Source organism: Oncorhynchus masou, chromosome 24, assembly GCF_036934945.1.
Source record: "Oncorhynchus masou masou isolate Uvic2021 chromosome 24, UVic_Omas_1.1, whole genome shotgun sequence".
NCBI lineage: Eukaryota > Metazoa > Chordata > Actinopteri > Salmoniformes > Salmonidae > Oncorhynchus > Oncorhynchus masou.
The window spans coordinates 48,055,997-48,076,282 of record NC_088235.1 but is presented as its reverse complement, the minus strand read 5'-3'; the positions used below and the strand labels follow the sequence as shown (position 1 = coordinate 48,076,282).

The window sequence follows — 20,286 nt, the reverse complement described above, 5'->3', positions numbered from 1 at the left end:
TGTTCTTATCTTACAATGAACATAAATCTCTATCCCCAAATCCTTGAAAATTTTCTTTGTCTATGTATGACATTGCAATCTGTGACTAACGTTTCTAACCCTACACCATGCTGCTCCCTGCTGCTGTATCACAGTGGGTGTGGGCAGTGAATGGGGATGTAGCGTAGGGCTGGACCAGGCTGGAGCAGTTAAAATACAGAGCCATAACTCAGCTGCTGCCACTCCACTGGGCTCTGTGTGAACTCCTGCACGCTGGGTGACCTGATGTTATCTGCTGCTTTCACACTCGCCGCTGCTTCTGGTTGTAATTACACTGTGTATAGAGCATCCTGCCGGTGAGTCTCTCAGAGACCGAGGCCTTTCCGCTCTTGAGAGAGGGGGAGGAAAGGAAGGAGGGACATGTGCAGGTGGGGGTTGGAAAGAAGGGAAGGGGGTTGGGGAACTTTCCACAGTTGGAGAGAGCAATGATGAGAGTAAGCCAAGTCTGACCTGTGAGAAAATGCTCCTTTCATATTCTTAAATACCACATTTTCAGTTTTGTTATGTGTTGGGAATGTATTGCAGAGATTATTTTCTGTTATGCATCCCCTGCCTCTCATTTTGACCCTGAGAAACCTATTAGACTTGGCTCTGTTTTTGTGATTAATCAACTTCACCAGTTTCAGCTCACGCCACCCTGCTTGCAAACATATTGTGCCATCATTACATTTCTGATAACATTTCTCATTAAATGTATAATTAATCTATCAGATTCAGTAAAGATAAGAAACACCTGTATGACACTGACTGTCGATTCACACCTAAATGAGATCTGTACTGACAAGGCCAAAGCCAAGTGCAATACCTGCTGTAACATGACCTGTTCAACAGTGTTCATTCTCCTGATTTTTGGCAAGACCCTCTTTAGGGTCTGGAACGTAGTACTATTCCTTTCTGACAAATGAAGTTGGAAGGTAGCTCACTATTCACTGAGCTGCTGGTTTCTCTTTCTCTCTCAGCTTTACAGCACGCTAGATGTTTTCTGAGGGTGAAAAGGAGAGATTGGTGATAATGAAACGAGCACATGGCAATGATGGATGACTTGCTGCTCCGCCTTAGAACAAGTGAAATCAGATGATGAATGTGTGGCCAGAATCTGGAGGAGATGGGGGTTCCCTCTAATGGATTGTGGTGATGTGTATTAACCTGGATTTTAGTGTAATGAGAAACAGAAGAAGCTGGAAAACAGTGCAGTGGATGTACCAAACCACTGGAGTGAATGCTTTTAGTCTCCAGCTTTTTTTTGTAAATGTATGAATAAAAAAATACAATGCATGGAGTGATCTATAAATCATTTCAATATTTAATGCACGTTATATCTAACATATCAGCCCACAACAAACCATACAAAGCTTATGTGTGCATGGCTGTCCATGGTTTCCCCCTGTGCATTAACACGTGTATGTGTGCCAGAGACTGTCTGTCTGTATTTACAGTATGGGAATGAAGCGTTGCTGCAATGTCCCAGGCGTATCCCCTTGCCCGCTGTGTGACCTGGTCATCCTCCCTCCCTTTGCAGCTCTGCTGCTGCGTTGCTGCAGTTCAATTCCCACCATGGCAGCTGTCTGAGGGAAGCAGACTGTTTAAAATACCCCTCTTGCTGTTATATCAGGCTGCCTACGCCTGCCAGGAAAAGCAAATGAACCTTTTCACAGAGAGGAGTTTTTGGAAGCACTCTTCATGCACACAGATTCACATACCACAACGGCTAAATATAACTGTCCGTCATACTGTGTACCTGATGGATGAGGCAAGCTTCTTAAAGAGTCTACCTGTCAGTCAAGTACACCACCTTTTCTTAAAAGCTCTGAGTAGAGATCTCCCCAGAAAGCAATGCAGCTTTCAAGGCACTTGTTCCTAATAGAGGGATATTTATCCTAACAGCGAACATGCAGGGGCAGTTTCAGGTCATTGCACTTAGACCATCAGTGGTATCTGCCAAATGCTTTCAAAGGCAAGCAGTCTGGGTTTTCTTTCAACATATACGAAAACAATTGGTAGACTAAGACTTCTGGTAAAAAGTTGATCAAAGCTTATGTAACCCCTGCCTGAACTAAGAATAGACAACTTCACTTATGTGGCCCCTCCTCTCTCTCTAGAGCTTATGTGAAAGGCAATAAACCATAAACCCTCTTAAAAACAATAACAATTTTAAGCAAATGAAAAGGCCTATTAAAACGTTATAGGACGAGGTCAGCTATGAACAACATGTTATGTGAAAACCTGTAGGGTACACTGATCGAGTTAAACACTCTGTATTCTTTGATAAGCCGGTATAAACATTAGCAAATTAGCTGTAACAACAGCAAAGGGTTTGTTTTCATTCCAGAACCAGTTATGCCTGCCGCTGGTTTGCACTGCTAGGCTGCGTTTTGGGCCCGGAGGTGACACAAATCTCATCTTTAAACAAATACATATGGGTCATAACCCCTCTGTTTTGATTCCCTGGCCCATCCTAGACAGACACACACCACACAGACGCACATATGAACACAACCTAGGAAAGAATGTGTGTCCCTCACTATAGCGTAGTCCTAGACCCTCTTCTCCTAAAGCACACACACGCCACACAACTGAATGGACTGATCAAACAGCCACGCTTGAGTTTCATTCACAGTGACTGTATTTGTGCTCCTAAAGGGGGCATGAGGGGCGTCAGAGGGTCATAAAGTGAACCAATGAAGGGGGATGGACAGGACAGGAGGGAGGGAGGAAGGGGACAGGAGTTGTGACACCTCTCACCTGTCATTGCCCTTGAATGTGGCGTGCAGCACTTTCCGGGTTGTTTTATGCTGCTTCGAGCCTCTCTGTCTCTCTTTTATTTGACTCATGGGTGGAACTGCCTGCTGTGCCCTGACAGAGTTCATGGTTTAGATGAACTTTTGAACCTCTGCTGGTATGTGGCACACGGTAGTACAGTGTATATCAACCCCACACAGGATTTCATAGCATAAACAACCCCGTCCGAGACACAAGGTGTTTATTTGCTCTGATGGATATGAGAGTTCATGAGGGCTCTTACAGTTCATCCTCCCACTCTGCTTCTGCTTTGTCAAAGAGGGTTCACATCTCTTATTTTGTCCTCCATGTGCAAAACTTTAGGAAACAAAAACAGTAACCCTCAGATAGTTGATTTAGCTTGGATTGTTTTTACTTTTCAACGAACTCTGCCTGACCTTGAGGCACAGGCTGCCACGAAACAAGTTTTTGCAGTTATTTGGCGATGAAATGCATGCTTCCTATCTCATTTTACCATGCTTCAGGGCTGGGAGTTCACTCTGACTGTAAGCAACAAATCCCAAAAGTTTACAGGGTGAGTCTTTATGGGTAAACTGCTAACATGAACATTTTGAAAACTGTAGCTCAATAACTTTAGCCATTTCACAAGTAAACAGCATACATTCCTTACAATTATGTACAAGAGCATAAGATATGCTAACACACACACATGATGCATGCATGCACACACACACACACACACACACACACCACACCACACCACACCACACCACACCACACCACACCACGCCAGTGAAGGGAGGACAGCTAATAATAATGTCTGGAATGGAGTGAATGGAATGGTATCAAACACATGGAAACCATGCATTTGATGTGCTTGATACCATTCTATTGATGCTGTTCCAGCTTTTACTATGAGCCTGTCCTCCCTATACCAACCCCTATACCAGGGGTGTCAAACTCATTCCACGGAGGGCCGAGAGTCTCCAGGTTTTTTTTCTTTCCTTTCAATTAAGACCTAGACAACCAGGTGAGGGGAGTTCCTTACTAATGAGTGACCTTAATTCATCAATCAAGTACAAGGGTGGAGCGAAGACCTGCAGACACTCAGCCCTCTGTGGAATGAGTTTGACACGTGCCCTATACGAACCCCTACACACCTGTCTGATACACCCTCACACACAAATACAAATGTGTGGAGTATCATCTCTTAATCTCTCTCTTCCACTATCATGCCAGATGCTCTATATTATGATGGAAATGGAGGAGGGTGAACTCCAGTGGGAACAGCCAGAGGCCTTTGTCAGTCATGAACTCTGGAGGAGGTTTCAGCTTGTCCTCAGAGAAGCTGACTTCTGGAATGCTGCAATAACAGATGTTGTCTGACATAGCCAATAATTATCTCTCACCTTGGCAGATCCCTGTTTAATTTGCGCCTTATTCCTCCTGTGTGAACAGCTTGTGTCCTTTTCTGTTTAAGGTCACAGCAGGATGCTGTCTCTCTCCCTCTCTCTCTCTCTCTCTCTCTCTCTCTCTCTCTTTCTTACTGTCTCTCTCTGTTTATCTCTATCTCCCTTTTACTGGGTCACATGATTAGAGCATTGTTTGTGGCTTGGATCATGTAGTGTGTGTGTGTGGATATAACCTCATTGTTTGAGAACCTCATAATTTTCATACATATGAAACAACATGGTCTTTATAACATTTTGAAATCTGAACAACATTTGTTTACATCCTTAAGATGTTTGTCCTTCTGAAAGTTTTTCCTGGCAGCTTGTTATTCTGAAGGTATTTCCTGTCAGCTTCTTGTAAACTTTGTTACAGTAACGTTTCTATTTCCTCTGAATTATTGGTTTATTTTTTTGAGAACCTTTGACTCTTGAATGCTGTAAAAGAAAGTCTCAAACACAAAGTCAAATCCCTAGCCCTGACAACTCCAAAAGAGTCAACAAGCGAGTGGATTTGTGTAATCCATCTGTGGGCGGGTAAATTTCTCTCTAAAGACTGCTCTCTTACCTCATTATTGTAATTAACTGTTAACTCTCAATGACCTGGAACGGCTATATAAAGAAATCATTATTGATGTCTATCTTTTGTACCATACTAGAATACTAGTGACATGATTTCAGAGGGAGGTTACAGGGTCAGTTATAATTTCCTTTGGGACTAAAAGGTGGCATTACCTAACTTTGGGCTTGATGTTTTGGGAGCCCTATCATATCCTCCATCTGCACTGGCTACCTCCAGAGATGGCCTATTATATTGACAAGATAGTCAAGTGACCTCTCTAACAATGGAAAGACACGTCCTCAAAAATGGAAGGCAGGCAGGAGTAAGCGAAATCAGGTGGGACCATTCTAGACAATGAGAGGGCAAATACGCATGTGAACAACAGGCCATTGAGATAAATAGAGGACTCATCTTTGTATCTGTGCATTATAGCGTCTGTGACAGCATGGGCAGCGCCATTGAGGCTATCTCAATTTTCTTCTACATTGGATGATTGCACCCAACTCATAGGAATTCCCACTCAGTTGACTACTTTAAAATGGTGGAAGCCCTCAATTTTAATATCCATGCTAAAATGGGTGATATAAACTATCACCAATATATCAATATTCACTGTCAATTGCGTTTATTTTCAGCAAACTTAACATGTGTAAATATTTGTATGAACATAACAAGATTCAACAACTGAGACATAAATTGAACAAATTACACAGACATGTGACTAACAGAAATGGAATAATGTGTCTCTGAACAAAGGGGGTGGGGTCAAAACCAAAAGTAACAGTCAGTATCTGGTGTGGCCACCAGCTGCATTAAGTACTGCAGTGCATCTCCTGCTCTTGCTGTGAGATGTTACCCCGCTCTTCCACCAAGGCACCTGCAAGTTCCCGACATTTATGGGGGAAATGGCCCTAGACCTCACACTACGATCCAACAGGTCCCAGACGTGCTCAATGGGATTGAGATGTGGGCTCTTTGATGGCCATGGCAGTACACTAACATTCCTGTCTTGCAGAAAATCACGCACAAAACGAGCAGTATGACTGGTGGCATTGTCATGCTGGAGGGACATGTCAGGATGAGCATGTCAGGATGAGCCTGCAGGAAGGGTACCACATAAGGGAGGAGGATGTCTTCCCTGTAACGCACAGCGTTGAGATTGCCTGCAATGACGATAAATGCTGTGACTCGTCAGAAAAGAGCAATTTTGCCAGTCCTGTCTGGCCCATAGGCGACGTTGTTGCCGGTGATGTCTGTTGAGGACCTGCCTTACAACAGGCCCACAAGCCCTCAGTCCAGCCTCTCTCAGCCTATTGCGGACAGTCTGAGCACTGATGGAGGGATTGTGCCTTCCTGGTGTAACTCGGGCAGTTGTTGTTGCCATCCTGTACCTGTCCCGCAGGTGTGATGTTTGGATGTACCGATCCTGTACAGGTGTCGTTACACGTGGTCTGCCATGTGAGAGGACGATCAGCTGTCCGTCCTGACTCCCTGTAGTGCTGTCTTAGGCGTCTCACAATACGGACATTGCAATATATTGCCCTGGCCACTTCTGCAGTCCTCATGCCTCCTTGCAGCATGCCTTGCCTAAGGCACGTTCATGCAGATGAGCAGGGACCCTGGTCATCTTTTTGGGGTGTTTTTCAGAGTCACTAGAAAGGCCTCTTTAGTGTCCTAATTTTTCATAACTGTGACCTTAATTGCTGTAAGTCTGTAAGCTGTTAGTGTCTTAACAACCGTTCCACAGGTGCATGTTCATTCATTGTTTATGGTTCATTGAACAAGCATGGGAAACAGTGTTTAAACCCTTTACAATGAAGATCTCTGTGACAACAGGCACAACTCTGATATTTAATGTTGTATATAAATTTGACACAATGACACATGCATCCACTTATATTAGTGAATTTGTAAGAAGCTAAGCTAACCACTAAGAAACTTCTATTCAATCAAATAAGCCTCATGCAGCAAATTAGCAATTACAATTTGTGTTAACCAAATTCAAAACTAATTGACCATACAAAAATTCCTCATTTCGTGGGCTTATTTTAGTGGACAGATTTTAGGCAGAGTAAAACCTCTCGCCTCTCGCTTCGCCTTTTCCTCTCTGCTACCTCTCATTTCACAAGTCATTGTCCTTTATTGCTTTCAAAGTGTCTTTGAACCAAAGCCCACACGAGTGGAGAGCAGGAGTTCTAAGAGAGCATGAACATACTTGTTTGCGATGTGACTTTTATTGGCCAATAAAGCCTTTTACAGAAGATGAAATTCAAATGTGAAATGCATGAAATATCGCTATTAACCTTCTTGCTGACAATTGTTTTACTTTTCTTTACTGATCAGCAAACTATTTGAACAGGCAGATGAAAGGCCACCCCCAACCTCATCACTGTAACCCCAGGGCCCTTTTCTTATCACTGAACTCTCCTTGACCCTGAGGCGTCCTCTGAAAAGCCTCTCTCTCTTGATTATAAATAATACCAATGGGCTGCTAATAGGTAATCTGATTGAGAGTTAGGTGGACTGATATGTTTCAACGAGGGGGCAAGAGTGCACCAGACATGCAAATGACATTATAAGTGCTTTCATCCACCCTGATACAAAGTGAAAAGTCACATTTTCACCCACATGAGGAGAAGCAAGCGGGGGAAGGTATCTGTTTAAGGGATATTTACCTTTTTCTTGTCTTTTCATGCCCACTATTTTGCCACACTTGCCCTATTTAAAGCCTGGTTCAGCCTATTAGCTGTGTGTGTGTGTGTGTGTGTGTGTGTGTGTGTGTGTGTGTGTGTGTGTGTATGTGTGTGTGTTTGTGTGTGTGTGTGTGTGTGTGTGTGTGTGTGTGTGTGTGTGTGTGTGTGTGTGTGTGTGTGTGTGTGTGTGTGTGTGTGTGTGTGTGTGTGTGTGTGTGTGTGTGTGTGTGTGTGTGCGCGCGCGCGCTTAGCTGGCTTGACTACAGTGCATTCGGCTTGACTGTGCAGCCTGGCAGGGTTGTTATGACGGTCTAATCATGGTCAAAGAAGGACAAATCAATAAATCAAGTATATGCAAAGCCATTAAAAGAACATCCCGAGAGCACAAAAATACTTTAAATCAACATTGAGGGATAAATATTTACTAGTATTTTAAGACTCACCATTCAGGCTTCCAATGAAATCACATACCTATCCTCTCCACACTCATCTGGAGGGTCTAACATCCTGTCCCTTTCTGTGTCGCCTTTGGATTCAAATTCATCACCGTTGACATTGTCTAATGTCATTTGGGGTCTTATTATGCGTAAGTGTAATAGTTATTGTAGCATGGAGTGAATGTACACTGACGTGTGCTCGATGAATGGGCATACAACTAGATCCATAAAGTGATACAATAACAGGAAGTGGTGCCAATAACTACACATGTATATTTCTTCAAGCAATTGAACCAACAGTGATTTATTTGGGGATAGAGGAACATTTGACATGAAAACATTGAGCTCTATCAATGTCATGTCAGAGAATGTGGGAAAATTGGAATGGTTTTGATTTAGACAGATTTAAAGTGAAAAATCAACTATTCATAATAATAGTACATTTCTTTTATTGAAAACATTCCAAATGCAACAACACAGTTAAGCTGCATGAAAATGATCAAGTACAGATGAAAAACAATTACATTTCAAAATATACATAAAATGATGTCTCAAAACTTATCGAAGTGCATCAACCTGAAGTGCTTCTAAAATTGTTGCTTTTTCAATGCTAGTGGGGTTTACATAAATATCTCTATTACAAAATATATGTAATATACATGATACGTCTATCTTAAATATTAACAAGTGTATTTACATAAATGTGAATTTTTCACTATCAGTTGTTCTGGATACATTTGCCACCATATCTGCTGAACTTTGTGGGCAGATTGTCCACTGGATAAACGGTTGGGCCTGTTTTCATTGTCGGGGGTCCGTTTAACAGAGTCCAGTCGCATCTGGTGACCACCTCGACCAGGAACACCTTAAGTACAACTTTAGCAAACTCTTTACCCACACACGTCCTCGCACCACCCCCAAATGGGATGTAACCGAACCGGGAGGAGTCATCTGGTGACTTGTCCAAGAACCTCTCTGGCTGAAACTCCTCCTTGTTCATAAGTGTGTCCAGCACATCGTGTGTGTCACAGATGCTGTAGATTACTTTCCAACCCTTGGGAATCTGGTATCCCTGAGGAAACACACTTTAGGTTGTTAGGTGGGGTGGGTATGGCAATGACTTCCAACAATTTTCTTCCAATCATTATACATGGAGCTGCTACCATGTTGTGATGATATATTTGTAGAAAAACACATATACTATAACAGTACATGGTTTCCATTTTGTGGCTCTCAAACCACAATCAATTATGCCTCCTTTAAACTTTTAGCCTAAAATCTGGTGTAAATGTAATTTCAGATGTTACAACACAGATTTACTTACATTGAGCTCAAATGTCTTTAGTGCCACACGGAAGCCACCAGGGACAGGAGGGTTTATACGGAGAGTTTCTTTGATGACACAGCTGGTGTACTTCAACTGTTCCAACAACTCAATACTCAGTGGTTTGTCCTCAGATTGGGCTCCCAACAAATGCTGTAAAAATATGTATATATTATCAACACATAGATAGGGGGACAGAAATCTTGCAAGTGAGATGTACAGCAAATTCAATCAATTAAATATAGCCCTAGATTTGGAAGAATATAATTTATAAATACTTTAATGAGAGTTGTGTCTAAACTTAATCTCATCATCTCATCAACCAAAAAAAGATGGGCCTCCATTGACGATTCTTTTTTTGTCATGGAGGACTTTGTAAACAAATTATTTATGGTTTCAAATCATGTTAAATAAATATTATGCCATGTAATTGGCACAACAAGAATCAAGTGCCATATACAATGTTGTCATGTCGTTTTTTGGTGATACAGAGTGATACCAACCTTCTCCTGAAGCTCATGGCGCATTTTACGCATGACATGTGCATGCAGCCCGAGAAACATCACCAGAGAGGTCGCAGTGCTCGCTGTCGTCTCGTGGCCACCAAATAGCAATTCTGTGGCAGACTCTTTTATCTCCTGAGGGAAACAAATAAAGAACGGTTCATGGAGTAAATGACAGTGTATAGAATCAAATTGCTAAATGAAAGGCATCTGGTTACCTCCATGCTTAGTCGCTCCTCGTTCCTCTCTCCATTCTCAATCAATAACTGCAGAGCATCTTTGTAGTTATTGTTGTTATCAATATTGGACAGCTTATTTTTGATGTTTTGCTCTATCTTTGAGTGGATGATGTTGCGTGCTCTCAGACCCTAAATTGAATGGTGAAAAATATCGGTTAAAAAATGTTGCGCGCACACTGGAGCCCCATGTGATGCAGTCCAAGGCTGTTTTAATCAATCAATCGTATCATTTGACAGACAACTTACCCGGTACAAGCCGCTGAAAGGAACATCGATTGGTAGGGAGAAAAGGTTATTTATCATTTCTTTGAACGCTTCCACTAATTCCAGCTCGTCGGTCTTTGTTTGCTCGGGCTCGAAGCCAAGCAGGATCCTCATTGCGATGCGGAACATGAGGCGCTTCATCTCTGGGTACACTAGCACACAAGAGTCGCTTTGCAGCCAGCTATGAACTGCGCATCTCACCTCCTCCCGGATCACAGGAATATACTCTTTCAGGGCTTCTCCAGAAAAGGCTTTCATGATCGCCTGCAGGCAAACAGGAGAGAGCGCTTTAAGGGCACGTTATAAGGACACCGCTGTGAAAAGGCAAGGTAAATTACAATGTTGTTTTTCATCGTAAGCATAAACCATGGGCTTTCTACACAGACGTGTAGGCTACTCTACGTATGTCCTACCTTTTTCTTGCTTTTGTGGAGCGCGCCATGCGCATTGGAGAGGGCGTGCGACCCGAGAATGAGTCGCACTGAAGCTGGCCACTGAGCCGCGACCAATTTGTGTTCCGACATCAGAATCTGTTTCACATGTTCTGAACCCATTACCCGCACCGTGGGACTCCCAAAGAGATGCGTCTTATAAATATATCCATATTTCTGACGTTTTATTTTTAGGAATTTTCTTCTCTAGAAATATAAACAAGAAGATGAATGGATGAATAGATACTGTAAATGTCATTCATATAAATGGCTTGAATGAGTCTACATAACAATCCTTCAATATATTCAATAGCATACTGTTTTCTGGTAGGACATCTGATCCTGATGCATCACTCCAACAATAACTAATCAATAGCAGCCTGCTGCACACTGCAAATATAGGGAGGAACTGCGTTTTCAGTTGGTTTCCATCATCAGTTACCTGTAGGACCATCTGAAGCGTCTCGCCAAGGAAGGGCAGTCCCATGGTACCCGGAGGAAGAGGACTCTGACAGGTTGGATCACTTCCACTAATGACGTACATTTCCCACAGTTTCATTGCCGTCACGATCAGAAGGAGTGGGAGCAGGAGAGTGCAAAGACATGTTACGAATAACGTGTAGAAACCCATCTCGAGGAGAAGTGTACGGATGGACCGCAGGAGTGGACTGGTATGTCTCACCCTCCATTCTGCGCTTTTATACGCCCGTTTCCCCCCAACTAGTTGCCCCATCTTACCTTGGGTCAGACAAATTAGTTCACTCAGAGTTCATCTTTAATTGTGCAGCTCTTGCTCGCGCGCCCCGTGCTCCGCCCACAGCGGACAGGCCCGAATGTTTAACCATTTCTTGGGTGCGCATAGGCTACCACTTACACAGTAGCACCACAACAGAATGCAAGCCTCTGGTTTGAAAATGGCCTCTTTGGTTACCCAATATATCGTGTTCTTAATTTACAGCATGCACGCATCCCTGTAGTTGTGTTAGGGTCTACATAGTATGTGACTAATCGGTCTTGATTACTTTAGAAAATGAATTATACTTCCCATGAAGAGGACACCCAGGCGTGACGCATGCGTCAGTCGGCTATGAGAAGCGTTGCTCTGTGTAGGCATATCAATGTATTGTCTTATATTTTTCAAACGGCAATGAATTCATGTTTTGTATTTAGTTTAAGCTACTCAATGGGCTTACAGTTAATTACTATATTACTTTGAAATGTCGATGCCATCTAACACTCTACAAATCACCATCCTCTTTGGACCCTCTGTTTAAAACCCATGACCGCAGCGCGATTCCAACAGAGGTGGGGGCAGTGACGCTCTATCCCATTCCCATGCGCTGACCTGCATGTGACCTACAACACGGACGGTGACATCCGTGTGAACTCCGGCGCCAAAACGTCGCCAAGTTCACTGTCCATCAAATAACGAGTTACAGGGCCCTATAGAACACATAATTAGAGAGGAGTTCGCGTCATTACAGTCTTACAGTCATTTATTCTGTCTAACATGACAATCAAATTGAGGTCATAAATATACCATCTCTCAATCTAGGCCAAATGAAATCAGGATTTCATACAGGTTTTCCAATGTCTCAATCAACCTATAGGGAATATAGCCTACAATTTAGCATAATTTCAAACTTTCTGAATATCATTTGAGAAGAGAAATTTTACTCTGTTGGTTTTAACTTGGAAAGAGTGTGTGTGCGTGTGTGTGTGTGTGTGTGTGTGTGTGTGTGTGTGGGGGGGGGGGGGTAATCTATAGAGGAAATTCAGATAGTGAGCTATTGGTTTACCATTCTTTGCTGTGAAAATGATGCTGTGAAATATCATTGGTGTTGTGATCACAGCCTGTGGAGTGCAGCTAACAAAGCCGTCAACTAAATTGAGGGTCAATAGGGCAAAGTTAACTGGTTCACTAGAGGGTCACACTGCCATCCGAGTTCACTCTGAAGGTGTAATCTCTTGCAGGTTCAGTTCATCTTCGAGGGCGGAGCCCGTCAGATGATATGCAAATCTCCGTTTGGTTATGGAATTTAATGTTATGAGTTGGTGATCGAAAACAGACCCAATTAAGAATAAGACTTTACACTTTACGCTAACAATTGACTATATTTCGGCATATCCAATTAAAAACATACAATATGGCATGAAAGATTGAATAGGCTTATACTGTGATAATACTGGCACACTTTCAAATGTCATATGATTAAAACCTTAACCTTAACTATTTTATCTATGAACAAGTTCATATTTTTCTTTTAATAGAACGGGAATCTATTCATTGTGGTTAACATGATGGCAACAATTGCACATTTTGTCATGGTAGAATTTCCTATCCAATGGCAAAAATACACCTTTTTGCAATTTAATCTTTACATCGTTCTATAGATAATACGAGCAATACACAAAAAAATACACATATTGAATCAATAGGACAAATACTGTATATACACACTCCGTAAAGGAGAAAAAGTGCTATCTCCTTCCATGAATCCATCTTAATTAACTGAGTCATTTCACAGCGCTTCCATCATGCTTCAAAATCAACAAGCGATTATTTATAAAGATGACACATGTAATAATAATAATAATAATAATTGGTTATATTCTCTAGGTAACGTTATATAATTGCATGTCGATGTATAGCCTCTAAATAATCGAATAAAAGCTCTAGGCCTATATGGTTTTGTTTTAACGGTCTAAGCTTTACATTAGTTAATGTCTTATGATATCTAAATCACTAGGTCTATTCATAATTATTCCATCTTAACACAGACTTAGCCGAAATGTTCTATAAATAAATCTTATTTGTACTGCTTCATTGTATACACACATAACTTTATACACACACATAGCCTACTGTTGGCCTATATGTTGGCCTACATCTCATTTATATCTACTCACATAGGCCTACTGCACATAAACACATACATTTTGAAGGTATTTCTAAATGTTTTTCGCGGAGACCAAGTGCAAGATCTGTAAGACAGTTTCGCATTATAGACGGACATTAATAGACGCACATCCTGAGCACAGATAATGTTTGTTCTGAGAAGAAAGCCCTACTCCTCCATTATATATTGCATTAGGGTGCTTAAAAATTATATATCATCTTTCGATTTGCTATGTTATAAAGTGAGCGCCCGGATGTCCGTGAACAATAGCAAAAGTTTCCCGTCACCTTTCCCAGTGGGTGAAAAAAGGCGATCTTGGCGATAAGCAGGTCATCGAAGGTCACTGGCACCATGCCTTGCTTCCACTCTTCAATGACCACCATGTTTTTACCATTTCCACGATATTCGGAACGAAGAGGAAAGGTTTCTTGACTATGTATTCTGATTTAATAACTTAATATTGTAATTGCGAAAAGTTCACGAGCTTAATGTCTTTAATAACCCAATTACTTATCTAAACTCTATCGGAGTAGGCTATCGTAATTGAAATGCACATGCAGTCCATTGACGGGATGGACTATTGGCACCGTCTGCATCTTGGGGAATGTATCCGTGGCGAGGGTCCATTTGCACGTGCCAATCACCTCAACGGCCAGGGTTTTTAATATCATTTGGGCAAGTTCCTTTCCGACACAACTCCTTATTCCGCCACCAAATGGAACGTAATTAAAGCGCCCAGTCTTGCTCTCTTCACGCCCGGAACCGAAGCGGTCTGGGTCGAAGATCTCAGGGCTCTGGAACACTGCAGCTGTCTCATGTGTGTCTCGGATGCTGTACATCACACTCCATCCTTTAGGAATCTGGTAGCCCTTGGAAGAAGAGAGACAAAACAAAAATTCAAACTTCAACACAATCCTGACAAGATAAAAAGTCGCTATTGGCAAGTAAAAACCTCTTTATGGTCAGATGTAATGCTCTTTGACTTTCTGAAATGTTAAGGCAGTATCATCTGTATCTCACAACATATCACATAGACGATAAACATAAATCAATTGTAATTTAATCAGTATTAATCAAGTTTTAATAACCCGACTAGAATAGATCTCATTGTACCCAATTAAAATACTGAAATAGCGTTGTATATGCTTTCGAATAATGGTTTATGTTCTAGCCAGTTGAGGGACTAATTTTCCGACATCACAGTAGATCGAATGTATCATAATGGTGTATGGCCTGTTCATGGGGTTTTTCTAAGGTCAGCTTCCATATAGTGCGCTTCCGCCGTGCTCAAGAAGCTCGCGTATGATATACTTACGTCCAATTCGAATGTTTGCAGCACCGTCCTGTATCCTCCAGATACTGGCGGGAGAAATCGCAGCACCTCCTTGACGACACAGTCAATGTAACGGAGCTGGCTCAGTTTCTCCATAGTTAAGCAAGGAATATGAGACCGAGAACACGGTGCCTCTTCGTTTTCATCCGGTGCGCAATGAAAAGTCCGGTTCCCATTCATCAAGGGGGTGGCCTCTGCGTCTAGAGGCCGATGTTCCCCTTGTTCGACCGCAAGAGGACATTTCGGACCATTTTCTTTGCTGGAGCAGCTGTGGGCGCTGTGTGCGTCGTAGCCGAGACCCTCTGACTCCAGCTCTATCTGGGCTTTCTCCACCACAGCGGGGTGCCGCAGCAGCTGAAGAATAAGCGAAGTGGAAGCACTGGCCGTAGTTGAGTGAGCAGCAAATATTAACTCCACCGCGGTTTCCTAGACACCAGAGACAGAACACAATTAACCTTTTATTTAGGCTACAATATTGGGCATTTGCTTTGGTGATCCAAAGTAAATAATTGATGATTTCAAAATACTAGGCTATAAACTTCCAAATAAGACTATACAATGGAAAATGTGGGATGTTGTGTATTACAGTTATATAGCCAAGCAGAATGGATAAACTGGGCTGTTTTTTAAAACTATAATTTACCTTCAACTCCTGCATGCTCAGTTCATGTCCGTTTTCCTTGGCACTGCTCAACATGTAATCGAAAGCGTCATAGTACTCCTCAGACTGTTGTTTCTGCATTTTCTCCTCTATGATTTTCTGCATGCACGTATGTAGGATTTCCCTGGCTTTAATTCCCTGAGAAGAAAACATAAATCAGCATAGTCTTATCGATATTTAGCTGCCTTGATGAGATATTTCCATCCAGTGTTTGACATTCTATTATATGTATAATTGCCCATTCGGTTGTAATAATACATTTGGATGCGCAAGTTTTTTGTTTTCCATGCAAGTTATTAACTAAAGCAAAATAGTTCGTCATCACACACCATACAATATGACTTAGGCTACAATTGTTTTTTGATAACATGTAAAGATATTGATAATACATAAGAGTTATAATTTCGGGGTTATAATTTCTCTGCATTAACCAAACCGTTTAACAATGATTAAAACATAAATAACATATGCGAATAATTTTACAGCATTATAACATTGTTGGCTGTAGGCTTACTCACTTTGCGGAGGCCACTCATAGGTGCGTCAATTGGTAATGAGAAGAGGTTGTTCATGAGTTGCTCAAAGATCTTAGAAAGGTATACTATGCGTTTTTCCTCCATCTTCAGTCCCAACAAGACTCTGACTGCAATGCGAAATGTGAGAGATTTGGCTGCGACGTAAACATCCACTGAGCCAGGCTCCGAGCACCACTTTGCAATTTCAGACTTGACAATATCTTGCAAGCGGGGTAGGTAAGTCTCCAAGGCCCCGCGGCTAAACACTTTTGCTAAGATCTTAAAGGAAAGGAAAGCATAATAAAAAGTTAGCACCTGGTTGGTACAAGGTACTCCAGACAACAATTGAATAATACTTGAGACGAAATTAATTCTCCCTATACTTATATATGTATTACGAATGCTCTATGTAAAAACTCAATAACAACAGGAGGAAATTAAATGCATATTTTATTGCCTTGATTTCTCTCTGGCAAGTAATAGGCCTATTCTGCATTTCCTTTGAAGATGCGTTCAGTTTGCAGGCCTAGAAGATGACCATCTCCAGTCTCCAGCAGACTATACGCTTATGAGACATGTTGATGTAATCGATTTTACTAATCGTTTTTACTAATCTTCTTTTCATCCTTACTTTTCTCTTCTTCTTGTGCAGCTCTCCGATAGAGTTGACCAGGGTGTTTGGTCCCAGGATAATGCGGGTGCTCTGGGGCCACTGCGTGCAGACCAAGTTGTGTTCTCCTAGCAAGATTTTACGGATGTTTTCTGCACCAGTTACCCTGATAACAGGCTTTCCTAAAAGGTGAGTTTTAAAAACGTTGCCATGCTTCTCTCTCCTGGAGATGTGGAAGTTGGATCCCTGTCATAAAACACAAACACACACAAAAGCTGTATAAAGGGGTGTTAATTTCACGTGTACTATAGAGGGCGCGTAGCCTTATGGCTATACCCGTGCCTCTTAGTTTACGCCCAGTCTGGAAGCAGAATTACATTCCTACAGGAAAGCGGTGTGGAAGTGAAGTGAAAACGTCTGTTTTCACCGCAAGAATGAATTACATGCGCTCATCAAGTCCACACATGTATAGTTCCATGGACACATTATCTAGGCCTACTGAACTGAGATCCAATTTTTTTTTTTAAATAAGTTGTGTACTGTTTTTTTGTTTACATAATCTTTTAATTACACTAATTGCATGAGATAAAGCAACTTTTTTTTTACACAAACCAAATTCTTTAGCTTAACACAATGCATGGTGACATACGTCGCGTAAAGGCCGATAGCCTATCTTAGAACGCTAGTAAAAAACGCAACACTCCTCATACCTGAAAGAGCCAGTGGAAAGTTTCTCCCACCAGCGGCCAGCCCATGGACCCATTGGGTAGCGGGAACTTGCACTCCTTGTCCCGCATAATGGTCCACCTGAAAGTCCACAGTTGCCTGGAGACGGCAAGCAGGATCAGGGCGGAGAGCACAGACATGAGCGCTGTGAGCAGCGCTGACAAGTGACTGAGCTCCAGAAGGAACATTTCCAAACATCCACGTGCTACTGTGCAAACTCTGACGCGTGCTTCTTTTCTCTGTCCAGGAGAGAGAAAACATTTCATTGGAAACAAACAAAAAAACGTTCATAGAGCTTTTAGCTTGAAATTGTTTCTAATGCAACTTATTTCACTTGTAAGATGTCAGACACATCTTTATATGGCAAGCCTGGTTTCTGATAATTATGCAGAATAAATTGTTGAAATAAGCTTAACGAAATTAAATAGGCTAAACGATACTATATCTACTGGAACTCTTCTTCATTCTGCCTCCATTTACTTCCCTTTGAATGATGAGAAACGGACAAGTATTCCCAAAAACTTTTACAGGTTACATGCGCCGGCTTGTCTATTTATGTGCGTTTATACAGTCCAGGGGGCTCAATAACCCCAAGGCGTCCCGCGTTTACAGTGCATGGTAGGTAATAAATCAGACAAAAGTGGGGGGATAAATTCACATTGATTGAAATACAGTACAGTTGGCCAACGCATCCAAGGCGGATGCTGACTAAGAATAATAGTCTATACCTTTAAAAAAGTAGCCTAGATTTGAAGCGTGAGAAAACACCAAAACACCACAGAAAACAACTCGAATATTGAAGAAGGGGATGTACCTCGTCTTACCTCGTCTTAAATGTAGAACCAAGTCGCTGACAGCAGCGAGAAACTCCAAACGTTTTCCTCCACAATGTATGGTTCGCACTGCGCTTTATAAATATTGGAACACTACATGTTCCACCTTCGCAGATGACGTATAACGTTGTTTTGAATATCTAAAGAGCTTGACACATCGCCAGGATTGGAGAAAAGTTTGTGATCATATAGCACTCGGAGATTGAGTGAGCGCGAGCGGGGCGTCTTTGAAAGAGCGTGTAGGGTATGTGGATCGAATGGCAGCGGATTGAGGAGACAGGTAACCAACCAATCGCTGAAATCCCTCAGTTTGACTGACTCTTCAGTTCACATAGACCAGTCTTCAATAGGTATGGACATGGTGCAATGCCTCTGTATTGCCTGCGTGAAAAATAATAGATTTAGGCCAACACATTAACAATAACCTGAACAAGTTGTCATACTTTCAAGATGAATTAAACCTGCAAAATCATAACTATTTATCCGAGAAAAAATATTAATCTAAAAACTTAATCTAACCAAATCTAGGTTTAGGGATGATTTATCCTGTAACTTTACGCAGTTGAATTTCTTCCCATTTAATGTTCAAATCACAGACTAAACGTGTTAATTTAAAGGCACAATTGACCATTTTAGATACTATATAAAAAAAAGTCAAAATAAATGTCAATGTAAGACACAAACTTTCCATAAAAACTTCGGAGAACGCTTTAGGCGCGGTTGAGTTAACATTCTTCTGATTATAAATGGGTTTCCTCTCATATTCACTGTTGATGAGTGATGGCTGGGTGGAAGCGTTCCCCAGAGATGCCGATCACCCGGTTACCTCAGTTCTTCCAGGTGTGTTCCTTTTCCATTCATGGAAAAGAAGGAACACCTGTTGCACAGTTTGGATTGGAGGCCAAATTCGCCACCTGAATGGTAAAACGAAGTATTTCAATACAAGAGGGTAGCCCAAAGTCCCATCATTTTAATTGCAAATATTTGTATCTAGTGAAAGAAATCGAAAAAAAGGATAAATGATGACATTATAAAATAGATAAATGCGTTGCAAAAAAGTATGTCTTGTGTTTTTTATTGTGAGATGAAAATTGTGATTTAATCTTCAGTGGTATTTTAAGTATAATTTCAGACTTTGGCCTCACATTGTAAACAGTTAATTATCCAACGTTGTCACTCTCTACGGTAATTTGGTGTGTTATGACCCATTCAAGCTAAATCTATATGGCTGATGAACATGTTTGGACACTTTTTTTGTATAGCCAACAAGGGTCACGTAATTTTCACCATTAGGACCTGTTAAGTACCAATAAACTATTAACAGTTAGCCTTAATAACGGATGTTGTAACAGTTATATTAACCATTTCCCAATTGTTCTCATAAGCCTGTTACACACCCTATGTGGAGGGCACCAGTAGAAGGATGCACTATTAATACATTGTCATTGAGTCTTCTATGGCGAAAGCTATGTCATAGTGCGTATGTGTCCCTTAAAGTGTTGCTGACAACGTTTTAACTACTTTGAAAATATATTAAAAAAATGACCATAATAATATCAGTCAAAAATATAACATTCCCAGTTTATGCAAAAAATGACTTTATTACTGGTTTTAAAAATAGGTTCTCTTTGACTCAAAATTACATGACATATAGTAAGACTAATTCATTGAAATTGTGAAATTATGGCCTGGGGTGTCATTTAAATGTTTTGTATTTCCATGAAAATGTCCTGCCGTCCACTATAGGGCAACGCTAGCACCTTTTACCATCTATTTGTCTCAAGGTTGGGGTTGAGGGCGCTATGGCTCTGATGATCACAGGTTTAATCCCAATGCCAGGCACTTGTTTTAACCCTATCATAAACCTTAACCCTTACCTTAACAATTTTGAATTAATACCGAACCTTAACCGTTAGTTAGCTTCGGTTCGTTTTGGTTTAACTGTTGCAAGGTTTGACTGACAGCTAACATATGGGACAATAATGTATGTCGTAATTAAAACGGCAACACAGTCCATAATCAACACTGT

General features: G+C 41.4%; 2 protein-coding genes across 4 annotated transcripts in view; both read right to left on the bottom strand.

The window, feature by feature from the left end:
* Positions 1–8,230: 8,230 nt before the first annotated feature.
* LOC135512271 (cytochrome P450 26A1-like) lies at positions 8,231–11,427 on the bottom strand. The gene is made up of 7 exons (XM_064934119.1): positions 11,122–11,427; positions 10,662–10,886; positions 10,231–10,512; positions 9,964–10,113; positions 9,746–9,880; positions 9,243–9,395; positions 8,231–8,990 (listed from the first exon to the last, which is right to left on the bottom strand). The coding sequence occupies exons 1-7, from the start codon at positions 11,410–11,412 to the stop codon at positions 8,637–8,639; spliced, it is 1,590 nt and encodes a 529-aa protein (XP_064790191.1). The 5' UTR covers positions 11,413–11,427; the 3' UTR covers positions 8,231–8,636.
* A 1,277-nt stretch (positions 11,428–12,704) lies between these two features.
* Positions 12,705–20,286, bottom strand: part of LOC135512270 (cytochrome P450 26B1) — a 130,692-nt gene continuing 123,110 nt past the window's right edge. Inside the window, exons 1-7 of one of the 3 annotated variants that reach the window (XM_064934118.1) lie at positions 18,239–18,510; positions 17,409–17,663; positions 16,720–16,944; positions 16,092–16,367; positions 15,556–15,711; positions 14,895–15,338; positions 12,705–14,448 (exon numbers count right to left, since the gene is read on the bottom strand). In XM_064934118.1, coding sequence (XP_064790190.1) covers positions 14,101–14,448; positions 14,895–15,338; positions 15,556–15,711; positions 16,092–16,367; positions 16,720–16,944; positions 17,409–17,612 — 1,653 coding nt within the window. In that variant the 5' untranslated portion in view covers positions 17,613–17,663; positions 18,239–18,510 and the 3' untranslated portion in view covers positions 12,705–14,100. Of the gene's footprint in view, positions 14,449–14,894; positions 15,339–15,555; positions 15,712–16,091; positions 16,368–16,719; positions 16,945–17,408; positions 17,664–18,238; positions 18,511–20,286 lie in introns of those variants that run through there. The other 2 variants (XM_064934117.1, XM_064934116.1) reach the window with 2 other exon arrangements.

What these genes read in the sequence shown, in the direction of transcription:
- LOC135512271 (XM_064934119.1), bottom strand. Translation starts at nt 11,412, where the DNA reads ATGGGGCAACTAGTTGGGGGGAAACGGGCGTATAAAAGCGCAGAATGG. An exon ending in CTTTCAGCGGCTTGTACCGG is followed by an intron (nt 10,114 to 10,230) that starts GTAAGTTGTCTG and finishes CATTCAATTTAG; the next exon opens with GGTCTGAGAGCACGCAACAT. An exon ending in GCCATGAGCTTCAGGAGAAG is followed by an intron (nt 9,396 to 9,745) that starts GTTGGTATCACT and finishes ATATTTTTACAG; the next exon opens with CATTTGTTGGGAGCCCAATC.